The 12,445-nt window shown below is 46.7% G+C and overlaps 1 protein-coding gene across 4 annotated transcripts in view; it reads right to left on the reverse strand.

Annotated features, from left to right (window-relative positions):
* The window catches only part of LOC142892430 (RNA binding protein fox-1 homolog 2-like), a 54,839-nt gene that overhangs the window by 23,305 nt on the left and 19,089 nt on the right, over window positions 1-12,445 (reverse strand). For all 4 annotated transcript variants that reach the window (XR_012927421.1, XM_076032615.1, XM_076032614.1 and 1 more), the window contains exons 3-6: window positions 5,325-5,552; window positions 4,142-4,318; window positions 2,780-2,833; window positions 2,471-2,563 (exon numbers count right to left, since the gene is read on the reverse strand). Coding sequence is in view for 3 of the 4 variants with exons in the window: in XM_076032615.1 (XP_075888730.1) it covers window positions 2,471-2,563; window positions 2,780-2,833; window positions 4,142-4,318; window positions 5,325-5,552 (552 nt within the window). In the remaining variant the exon portion in view is untranslated. The remainder of the gene's footprint in view (window positions 1-2,470; window positions 2,564-2,779; window positions 2,834-4,141; window positions 4,319-5,324; window positions 5,553-12,445) is intronic.

The following is a 12,445-nucleotide window of genomic DNA, read 5'->3' on the forward strand; positions in this document are numbered from 1 at the left end:
GAAGAAAAGAAAAAAAAAAAAAAACACTGTTTTTGCTATTTGAAGCCGCCTTCACCCTCTAGAAACACTTCTGTAAACTCTGAAATGATTGGACCAATGAGAGCAGGACCACGTCCAGAAGAAGAGGAGAGCGCCACCTCTCTCTCTCCTCCTCTGATGAAATAATGTCAAAAAAAAAAACACTCATTCTTCGTCGAGTCCATTCAGCACACGCAGAGAGGAGGGAAAGGAGGAAGATGAGGATGGGGAGGAAGAGGTGCACTTTACACTAGGAATGGGCGATACGTTATCGTTTGCAATATATCGTCAAAAAATCCCCCCCCCCTCCCCCGCGCGGTAAGAATAAGTAATCTCGCGTTAATATAACGATAAACTCCCGTTGATGACGTGATGTACGTGCGCAACGCACTCGCTGGATGGCGGGAGGCGGGGCCGCTAGCGTGCACACGGTGCTCGCGAATCGATCGTGGATTCTGTGCAGAGTGGAAATAAACACAACGAGAGCGATTTGCAAACGCCCTGTTTTACTTTTTAGTGATTTTCTTTTGGGTCGGCGCAGCGGACTGGGATACTGAGTCAGGGAACTTTTACTGGCACGACTCCCAGTCAACCTTAACATGGACGTTTTCAGGCTTTGTGTTCTGAAGTAACTCGAAGCAGACGTTCAACTCAAGTCGTTCATCCACACCGTCTTTTCACGAGCGATCTTTCTTTCTGTGATCTGTGGTGCTAATAATGTTAGCGAGCTACCACGAGCTAGCACGCCGTGCATAGGAACTACATAGTTTTCAGTTGTTTCCAAAAACAGGATTTTTTTTTTTTTTTTTTTTAAATCCGGCTTTGTGTAAACGTGTTTTTTTCGAGTGCGGTTTCGAAAATGTGCGTTAAAAAAAAAAAAATCCCAAAAAACGGAGTTGAATTGTTTTATATATTTTTTTTATCGTCACCTCGCAATAAATGCCAGAAATTATCGTGATACGATTTTTAGTCCATGTCGCCCATCCCTACTTCACACCCACTTTCCCGTCGGCCGGCCCAACATGCAGTTAATGCAAGCCGACACCGCGCAGCACGTCGGGGAACCCGAGACCAAACCGGCCGATATCATGCACCGCCTCTGGAGGGCGACAACACTACCAGACTGAGGCGATGAGGAGGGGGTTGGCAGGTTAGCGAAAGAAAACTCATGAAGGACCGATAAGAGGGTGGGAGAAGGAGGTGGGTGGTGTAGGTGTGGGTCCGCCAGGTTGCTGATTGACTGTCAGTGGAGATGTCTGAGGGAGCACGCTGCTGTACCAGCAGTTCATTCTTCATCAGCAAAGACCAACGACACAGACAGATCTCCAGGCAGCGTCAGACATCATGCAAGAACACACACGCATACACACGCCCGCCCGCCCACACACACACACACACACACACACACACACACACACACACACACACACACACACAGTAAGACCATGCAACTACTCTGGCTTACATTGACACAAGTCAAATACCCCCGACATGGATAACTGGCTCACTGAGATCCATATTGAAATAAAGGAAAAGTCTTGGAAACTCAACACATGCTTCAGTTTGAAAAAAATATATAAAAATCTTACAGAATAAAACCAAAACGAACAAGACCACAAAATAGAGAGCGACCATACGAAAACTGCACAGATCTTTGCAAAGAGCCCAAACTTCCGGACTTAAGGAGAACATGCGTCAGTTGCTGCTGTGATTCTCATCATGCTGCTGCTGTTGCACCAAGAATGAAGCCACTTTAGCTGCAGCACCAGGGGGGTTGTGGGAGAGGGCGGGGGGTGGGGGGGGCACAGAGGGATTCCGACCTACCCTGGGGAGAGGAAGAGGGGGGGGGATAAAAGAAGCAATCTGCCATGCACTGTCCTGTCCCTGCGCCCCTCTCAAGCCCCCTGGTGCTGAGCACACAGACATCATTCCGGTTTGTTGCGGGAGAAGGTTGTCACATCAGTGTTGAACATCGTTGGAAAAAGAAAAGAAAAAGCAAAAAAAAAACCAACAACAAAAACGAACAAAAAAAAAAAGGTGAAGCCGCGACAAACTTGATGTGGCGGTGGGTTGGTGGGGATGGGGGTCAATGCAACAAAGAATAACCATACAGCATGCCTTATGTAGTGTTCTTGCACAACCCTCCTGCCATTCATTCCCACCACAAGAACAAATAAAGGTCATAAAAGGAAGTGGTATTTTCAAATTAGCAAAATAAAAGCATGACAGAGGGCAAGGTGAGAGGGGGAAGAGGGGGCTACAGGCTGCATCAGAGCATGTCGGTAGGTAGAGGGAGCTTAGCGCTAGCTAGCTAGCAGTCAGTGATCAAGCAGAAGAATGATGCCAGTACAGAGCCAACACACTGAAAACGGGGAGGGTGAGGAGAAGAGGAGGAGGAGGATGGGGAGGAGACAGGAAAAAGAGGGAGGGAGGGAGCGACGGAAAAAATTACCTCAATCTTCCGACCTTCTACCAGAGTACCGTGGAGCTTCTCTCGAGCCTTCTCAGCCTCTGCGCTGGACTCGAATGTCACAAAACCAAAACCCTGCGGTAGATGGAGGAGATTAGACAGGTGGGTGTTTGGTTTGTGTGTGTGTGTGTGTGTGTGTGGCGGGTGGCACATAGTGAGGTGACACTGTTCAATGGACGATGGTAAACAGTTTGTGTATGCAGCACTACAGAATACTGGAGTAACGGTAACAGAGTAAGAGTAATGATAAACGCAGCAAGAAATTGCAATAGCAAGATTTCGAGAACTCACCTTTGACCCCCTCTCATTAAAAATGATCTCCACGTCCAGGATCTTTCCAAATTGCTGCAAACGAGCACACGAGAAGAAACATTAGAATAAGAAAGAAGAAGAAGAAGAAGAACAACAACAACAACAACGAGGAGGAGGAGGAGGAGGAGGAGGAGGAGGAGGAGGAGAAGCAGCTGCATCTCACTGAGCTGAGAAAGAGAACCACCTTTAGAACCTTTAGGTTGGGTCGTATCTGGGTTACTACAGGGTTACACTGCAACAGCCGAGTCAGAGTTTAGGCATGAGGTCAGTTGCATGTGCTTTACACCAGGTGTCACTGCTGCAAAGAAGGCAACAAGTAACTAAAATCCACTTCTCTCCCTCGGTTTCTGCGTTCCAATTTTGCCTCCACCTGTATTTGCTGGCCTGGTTGTTCAGTGCTTCCCATTCATTTTCAATGAAACCACCTGGTGGGCACAGCCGGACTTGCCCGGCTCAAACTCTTTGGTTGGCGTCGTCCACTTCAAGCTCTGGCTACCAATCTGACACCCATTCAACAAGACAAACACCTTACATCTCTGAAATGAAAACCCAACCGACCGAAATTGCAATTTTCAAACCGTTCAATTTATTTGCGTGTCGCTCATGCCTGCGATTGTGGCTGCTCGGGGTGGTGGGCGGGACCTGCGCTCTTCCTGGATCACGCTTGTTCACTTTGGCTCTGCGACGCTCGGGCAGCACTAAACACGGGAGCGCTGGAGCATCGGTGGCAGCAGCAGGCGCTGTGTACAAAGGATGGGGGACCTAATCCATACGACCCGCACTTGCTGAGAATGCCTCGCTCCAGGGAAATAACTGCAATCCCAGTCGCGTGTGGGGTTCGCGGACTTTTACACAGTAGGAGATTCTCATCCTTGTCACGATAATGGATTTCAGACTTCGATACGATATTTGGAAAAGTATTGAATTTCGAAACCGCGATAAAGTCCCCCGGAGGTCTCTTCGCGACGCGACGGGATCAAATAAATATTAATTATAAGATTAATAATAGATATTTTTTTTGACAACACTAATTAGAACAGGGCCTAAATAAGATGATTTTTGCATCGGTCAGATGTTCAAATCCATTTCACAGTGAATATTGATGTATAATTGCAATATCAATCAGAGGAATCGCGATTTTTCAGCCCCAACATGAAGCCAGGCTAATTTCGATGACAGGCTCAACACTTAGCAGTCGCGCACACGCACACACACACACACACGCACACACACACACGCACGCACACGCACGCACGCACGCACGCACACACACACTCCAGACTGATGTACTGATGTACTGATGCGGTGAAGACGGGGCCGACTGCGTTCCCAGCCGCTTACCCCGAACATCTGCCTGAGGTCGGGGTCTCGGAAGCGGAAGGGGATGTTTGAGACGTGCAGGCGTTTGGGGGTCCCTTTGGCTTCTGTGGGGTCCCCCACCGAGCCCCCAGCTGCCGTGCCTCCAGTACCGCACTGTACACCTGCCTCCCCCGCCTGGGGCGTCTCCTCGGGCTTTACCTGCGGAGCGAGAAAGAGAAAGTGAGGAGGACGAAAGACTAGAAATATGAATTTAGGGCTTGTTGGGGGTTTTCTTTTTCTACAGTTTAAGATTTCAGCTGCTCCATTTTTTTTTTTTTACAGTTTTGGAAACAGCTTAGACTTTATTATTGGCAGAGAGAAGGCAGTAATAACGAAATTACTTTTGAAATAAAATGATTTATTGACACAATTCATTCTGAGAAGTCGAGGGTCTATGCCGCCATAAAATGCTGTGACGAAATTTGTTATAATAATAATGATGATGATGATGATGATAGTCGATCATTCAGCTAGCAGCCAAACGCTTTCCATGAAATCATCATTTTAAGGGCGGTTGAGTTTAACGCAACTCATCCAAAGTGACCAAAATCCTGTGCTAGCCATACTGGAGTCTGCCCAGTAAATCATTTAAAGCTTTTGCATATTCACACAAGACCATATTCACGTTGGGTGTTCATTTCGACAGATCCTCGTCATCAGAGTCGGGGCAAGAAAAGCTGTTTTATTTGATAGCTTCTTCCAACTGAAGCCTGACTATACAGGTAGGCATGGGTAGTTACATCTATGCAGCCATTCTGCTGTTACCTAGAACAGTGCAGAAGTCCTACAATTACTCACCACGCTGTGTACACCCACAGTCAAAAAGGTTTGGTGACACCTTTGCATGCAATATTTTTTCCTTTACCTTTTTCCCCAATGCAGACACAGACTGAAGGCATCAAACTACTAAAAAAAAAGTGTCTGAGTTCTGTTTACTTTGTGTTAATGAAGGACAGAAACCATCATTTGAAACAAGCAAGCGGCTTTAAAACCTAAAATAATAATCGACTCATTTGAAATGATTATTTTAATATTTTGGCCAACCTGTTCAACAAACACTTGATTACTTGTGCTAATCCCATCCCTCAACAGCTGACAGTGTCCCCCCTGACCCCCCCCCCCCGCTTCCCGGCTGTGTGAACACACACAGAAGGCGCTTGCTTACATTGATGCTGTTGTTGCTGCTGCTGCCGCCGCCGCCGCTGCCGCCGCTGCCGCCGGCCACGTTAGCGCCCGCTGCTACCTCTGCTGTGCCCTGGCCCCCAGCAGCAAACATGGCCCCGGGGCCAAACTCTGTCCCCGCGAGCCCGTTCTGAGGAGGGGGAGGAGGGGGGAATGCCGAAAAGGGCGTGGCCACTAATCCCTCCTGTCCTCCGGCCGAGTCCTGAGAGCCCTGCAGCAGAGAGGAGGGGGGAAAGGAAGCAGAGGAGGAGACCATTTAGTTAGCGAAGCGTATAACATCCTGATTAAGGCAGAATGAGGGGGCTAAAATCCCGCTTATTAAATTTCACTCGCCCTCCCTTTGCCTCTCTCTCTCTCTTTCCATCCCCACTGAGTTGCTCCCTCGTGCCCTCCTCAATATCCTCTCCTCCGTGTCTCTGAAAGCCATGTGTTTTCAGTCAGCTGACCATGAAATATTCACAGCAAACGCATCTATTATTAAGAGTTCGAAAATCCGATACACGACTTGCGCTGCGACGTGTTTACACGGACGGATGGATACGCGCACAGAGGAGTAAACAGTAACTGGGAACGAGGAACTGCGGCATGCTAACAGCTATATTGAGCTTTCGCGGCACGCTACCTTTTCTCCCCGGTTCTTTCCAGGGTCATCTATAATTCAGGGCAACTGCGAATGAGCCGCACTCACTTCATTTATTCAGCACCGTATCAGCGGCCGGATCACATACAATCACTTGCTACAATCATTCAGGTTTAGAGACAGTAGGATTTGCCATCATCATAGGAACGCACAATTTAGACCATAGGTGTCAAACTCTGGCCCGCAGTGTGATTGTATTTGGCCCGCGAGGGCAATACCAAATCACTATGAGAGCAGACCTGCTGGCATTACACAGCACATGTGCCACTAATACTACAAATCCCAGAATGCTCTGCTGGTATTTTAGGACATTAATCAGGACAGAACGTCCATTGAAGAAAACCATTAGGACTTCATTGGTTTATTGGTGTTATTTTATTTTTAAGTGTATTACCAGCCCATGGAAAACCTTTTTTTTTTTCTGATTTCAAATTCGATTTCGCGGTCATATTAAGTTACTGACTGTCAAGTATGAAGCTTTGCTTGTTCCATATTGAGGTTGAAGCAAAACCTGTTTGGGTCCATATTAAAAGGTTCACCGTTATGTCTGGATGAGACTATAATAAATATCAATGTTGGACGGAGACTTTTTCCAAGTTTGAAAACTGTGTATTGGAGTTTGACACCCCTGGCTTGGACGGACGAGGAGAGAGACAGTGAAATGAGAGAGTGGACAGGCCTTGAAATTCCAGGCAGTTTCACGCTGACCAGCACAGACCAAGCGGAATCCAACACTGTGAAACCACTGGCCAGATCTCCGCTGTGGGCCAGACCGGGTCGGGCAGGGCGGGGCGGACCGTAGAAACGTGGTTCTCGAGGCAGACTTTTTAATTAGTCTGATTAACTCGGGCACCGCAGAGCAAAACTGGTTCTATCGCGTTTTCTTTCCTCTGACTACACAGCCAGCTGATCTCCCACAGTCATGACTTCACTGGCTGTGAGGTCACAAAGGGGCCCGTCTGCAAGACAGGCATGAGTGACAGAAACAGGAGGAAGCGCAGGAGGTAACGTGACCATGTGATCCCCACCACCACCACCGCGACCCTCTGCCCCCGTCCACCCCCCGTAAAATAAATCAAGTGAGCTAATTATATGATATAGACGGACTGAATGGGACACAACTGGAATAATTTGGTTATAAAACCAGTGGTGATTAAAGGTCAAGTGTGAAATATTTGGAGATTTTGAAGAAGAAACAGAGACACCAAGTGGTCATATTTCAGATTGCAGCATCTTTTACTCTCCCTCCTCCTCCTCCTGAGCTTGCCAGTGAACTACGGTGTCCTCCGCAAACAAACCCAGATAGCTTGCCCACGTTTTTTCATTCAAGGACACGTAATTTCACCCTACATATGAAACGCGCAGTCAGGCAGCTGGATTGTCCACACCAGGCTTCCTTAGAAATATTGTGGTGGGAGATGGCAGCTAACTGGGAGCAAGACGCTTAAGTAAAACCAAATTACTTTTATTGTTCTGCGACTACACACTTTTATCAATGTATTTATGGTCAGTATGGTCAGCTTTTACCAGTGTAAAAATCATAAATGAAGCCAAATTTTACACACTGGACCTTTAAAATTAAACATCAAAACTAAACATCTAAAACCTCCTGACAGTAAAACCCAGTGCACCGCCCTTGACCCACCAAGGAGAGCACGAGCGTGCTTGTTTGGGCTTGCGAGCTCGTAAACATGCAGTAGCCTGTACTCTGCCACAAAAGGGTGGGGCCACAGGCAACGGCCCTCTCCGCCACTTTCAAAGTTTCAGCAACATTGTCAAGTGTCAGAGGGCCGCCTGGTGCAGCCTGCAAAAAGCCGCATGAAGACCAACTACTTTCACACATCTCCGTGCGCCACAGAAGCAACTTATGCAACAGCATACGGCTGTTGCACAGTCCTGAGCCTGCAGAAGCAAAAAAAAAAAACCTATTACATTTTGTCTGGTTATCGACGTGGATTGAAATGAATAAGATGGACAAAGAAGGGGGCAAAAAAAGAAGTCAGGCAGGCAACCTGGCCAGCCAAGGAGCAGCACTGCTGTACAGGCAGTCCGACAGAGACAGGGGAGGCGGCAAATTTGAGAAGACTTCCGAACTGCTAAAAAACCCTCAAAATAAAATTATATTGAAAAATGAAGGTAGCAAAATTAATGAAACAGAGAAAAGAAAAGGACACTTCACGCAAGATGAACCGCCCCTCCCTTTGAGTTCTTCTTTGAATTTTGAATAAACTAGCTGCAAACAAGCTAGTTTACTCAAAGAAGAGAGACGGGGGAAAAAAAACACCCAGTAGTTTAATTAAAAAGCGTCTTGATCGGGACCATCTGGAGAAAACATTGAGCCGTCCTGTCACACACAAACACAGCAGTGGCGTCACCTGAGACGCCATGTGTTTTCCATAGACGGAAAAAGATGCCCCACCCCCTCCACATGTGTGCCTTCTTAGGGTCTCAGTGACTTGACCTTTGAACTGTGAGCAGACAGCCAAGTGGCTCGCAGCCTGCCCGCAGTCAGCAAGCACAACTTCAGAGTGAAAGAAGTCTTGTATATGTGTGTGTGTGTGTGTATATATATATATATATATTTATATATATATATATATATACATATAAGTGGTATATAAGTAGTCCTTGCAACTCTCTGCAAGCCATCTGTTTTTTTCTTCTTCTTCTTCTTCTGTGGTTTAAGAGCGGGCGGACGCCCCACCTCCCAGCAGCCATCTCTTCTCCATTGCCCCCCCCTTTGCTAGCTCGTTCGCTTGATGGAAGCCAGAGGGAGATTCCACCCCTCTCCCTCCTTGAAGACAACCAGCACCCCTCCTCCTCCTCCTCCGCTTACAGCCACTCACCCCTCCACTCCACTGCACTGTCAATCCCGACGCGTAGCCGCCTCCCACCGCCTTATAAGGTCGGCCTTGTGCAGCAGCTCCTGCCTCTCCCTCATTGGGGTTTTGGGCCGATAAGATGACACAAAGGCAGTCATAGTGATAGTGCTCAAAATGGAAATGTATGTGTTCAATATAAAAAAAAAAATCGGTCTTCGGCAGGCGTCGGCAGGCGGTGGACGTCGTCGGCCAGCGGCCGCCACATAGGCTCAGTCCCACAAACGCTGCTTGCAGCTTTAATTGTTTTTTGTGGCTCTATGTGTAAAAGTGTATACTGTCTTTTTTTCTACTTATTTTCCCAAGGAAAAAAAAAAGCTATGATAGCTTGTATACCTGCCTTTGTCTGTATCTGCCCTGTGAAACACTAGTGTCTAGACTGGAGCACTGGTGATAATCACAGCCGTGTTCAGCAAGCATTCTTCTCTATGGCTTTTTATTTAAATAGAATATTTGGCATTTATTCCACCTCGTGGTGGCTAAGCATTTGTGCACATATGTACAACAAAAACTGTTTTCACACCCCAGACAACAACTTGAACATTTTGTGTTGGACGGTACGATCACATGCTGTTTAGTCTGAGCAGAGCCCCGAGGCGGAGCAGTGTCAAAGACTCTGCGACTCTGCCCTTGACTTGGTAGGGAAGCTCTATTAGAAGAGGATATTTCAAGCAGTCACCAACAGCGAATACCATGAATGGCTACATTACTATGCGAAGGTTTTTCTACCTAAAAACCCACTTCAAAACGCTGCAACATTTTGTTTTTGCTCATCTAAGCTTATTCAGTTTATGCATGTACAGTATGTGCATTAATGAATACAGATTTTCTCAGAGTGGTTGAGGGCATAAGGGTGTTGATTGCCTGGATGTATGATCACTCTTCACCGCTGTGACGAGTTAACTCTGAGGAGTGGGGGGCACCTGAGACGGTGGTCTCTGCCGCTGCTATATGGACTGGATAGTTTGGGGAGTCAGCAGGCCTGAAAAGCCCATTATAAAATGCAAATGTGAAAAAGAATGAATAGACGGAAATTGTGGAAGCCACTTCATTCCGAATTGAATCATTTCAAGGCAGGTGGGTCCCGGTGGTACGGCTACAAACAGAGCCAGGATTTAAAAAATTATAATCCAGCGCACATTAAATATACGCACCATTTGTGTATTTATTTGAAGCAATGCTTTCACAGGATGCTAACGCTACGCTTAAAGAATCTTCTAAGCGGTGCTGAGAATGTGACTGGTTACTGGCTCATGCACTCGCTCTGTTTCTGCCCGCCAAGCGTTCCAGAGAGCGGAACACTTGCAAGGGATGAGTTGACTTGCGAGGCTTTATCGTCGCTGATCGGCGACCTCATCAGCAGAGAGAAAATCAGAGTGACTAAATATGGTTCACTGAATGTTGAGTTGAATTGACATGACTCTTAAAACACTGAAAAAAAATGGGTAAAATACAGCTATTTTATGACTTACTGACTATTAACATAATTTCTTGAAGTTTGGCGGGCCGGATTAGAAAGGTTTACTGGGCCATAGATTGCCCATGCCTGGTCCAAGCAGTGTACACCAGCAGCCAACAGAGGGTTCAGGGTTTAAAAGCCACTTAATGCTTTAACAGCAACAAAAAAAAAAAAGGCACTTGGACACCGATGCCGCCTCCCCTACTGTCTGCACTCTTTGTTGCCTTTGCGGGTGGTTTCTGAAATCGTCCTGGAAGATTAAGGATACTGTCAAAAACGTGGCGAGACCGATGAGGGGAAACGGGGTGGTCAGCATAAAACGGCGGGCTAACAGTTTAATGCCGAACAAGAAAAATAGGCGATGACAGTGGAAAAACGGCAAATGGCAAAGTTCTCTGAGGAAAAGGCTGACCGAGCCTGTGACAAACTGCCTAAATGACAGTCATCATACTAAAATTGGGTCTGTATATGTTTTTTGTAAAAAAAATAAATAAATGAATAAAAAAAAAATCTGTCCTCCAATGTTGCACTTCTTTTGATGGTTACATTTTTTATACGGTGTTTACATGATTTGAACTGAGTGTCATGAAAATATGCCAGCTTCGATCACTTGGTTTCACAACCGATTTCAGAACAATGCTTTTTGATACCAAACATTTTAAAAACAATTCAAACAACAAGAAAACATATTGCTATCACATCTAAAACATTTCCATTTTACTGGTGATTCAAATCAGGATTTCCTCGAAATCAAGTTTATTGTAGTCCCGTCCTGTGGCACTACATTCTCACCACAATTTAATTTTGAGAACTTTCACTCTATAGTAAACAAAAACGTGTAAGTGTCTTTAGCTCACACTTTTAGTTCAGATTCACTTTCTTGGATGTCAGAATTTGGCACTGAAAGATGATTCATCTTTTCAATATTCGATGGGATCGGGTGCATTTGGGTCGGTGCTACAAACGTCTTGAAGTTCAGCACCCAGTCCGAGTCTTGGCTGTGCTTTATGCCACGACGAGCAAGCTGGCGTCTGACATGGAGCACTCTGCAGCAGCATTTTAATCATGCGAGTAAGAGACGGAACATTACCAGAGGAAGAACCGTCGAAAGGCTCTGCAGAGACCGTCCACGCAGAGTTAAAACTGCCCTGCAGAGATGCACCCTCCAAAATGGGGGCAGTCGCAAGACTTTAATGAGGGAAAATGTGACTGGTGGCCTGTCACCTTTCAACAGCATTCCAACATGGAGGGAAGCCACAACCCTTAGGTTACCAACCACCATCCTCCGTTTGCTATCAGTCTCTTTGAAAAGGAACAGAACGTTTAGTATACACTTGCGCTGGCCTGCTGGGGCAGGAAAGCAGAGGACGGGAAAGCGCGAGAGCAATACAAGGACAGAAGAAACATGTAAAAATGAAGTAGCGTGAAATTTCTAAACTTAAAAAATATATATAAATACTTTTTTTTTTTTTTTTAAATCACCCAAAAAAAATAAGGATTCTGTTCTTCAGAAGCAGAACCGCTGAGCTGTTCGTAGCGCTTAAGTATGCAGGCAACTGTGGTCTGGATTCATTTCAAAGTATCACGCCTGAGGCCTAGCTAGCTAATATAAATACAAGACAAGACAACCAGCCAATAAAATACTCTCACCAGCAGTACTGGTTAAACGCATACAGTTTTGTTTACACAAATGGGGTTGAGTCAAAGCAGCAACAAAGGATCACGTGACAAACGAAACTGCACGAAACAGACATTTGGATATTTGCAACCTGTGCACGTGGAGGTGGGCGAACCCCCCCCGACGCCCGACACCCCTAGTGGTCCAAAAAGCAGCCGAGACCCAGAGAGCAGGGCGTGCTGCGACAGAGCCGGGGAACGGCGCTCATCCCCGGGCTGTAGTAGCACAGACACGCCCACCGCAAGCTAGGAGGCTAGGAGCAGCCCGGCGCTGCAAGTCTCAGACAGGAACAAGGGGAGTTGAGTTTGGAACGCGTGGACCCACAGGGACGAGCAAGCAATGCAGTCAGGGCTCCAAGTCATGCCTAGTCAATTGTATATAGTGTTCCTCTAGGACAGGGGTGGGCTAACTTTTGTGTGGGGGGAGTTGGAGCAGATGGATGGAGTGT

The sequence above is a fragment of the Nelusetta ayraudi genome, unplaced genomic scaffold (assembly GCF_046127955.1).
Source record: "Nelusetta ayraudi isolate G7.1 ecotype Tasmania unplaced genomic scaffold, CSIRO-AGI_Nayr_v1 ptg000034l, whole genome shotgun sequence".
In the NCBI taxonomy this organism is placed as follows: Eukaryota; Metazoa; Chordata; class Actinopteri; order Tetraodontiformes; family Monacanthidae; genus Nelusetta; species Nelusetta ayraudi.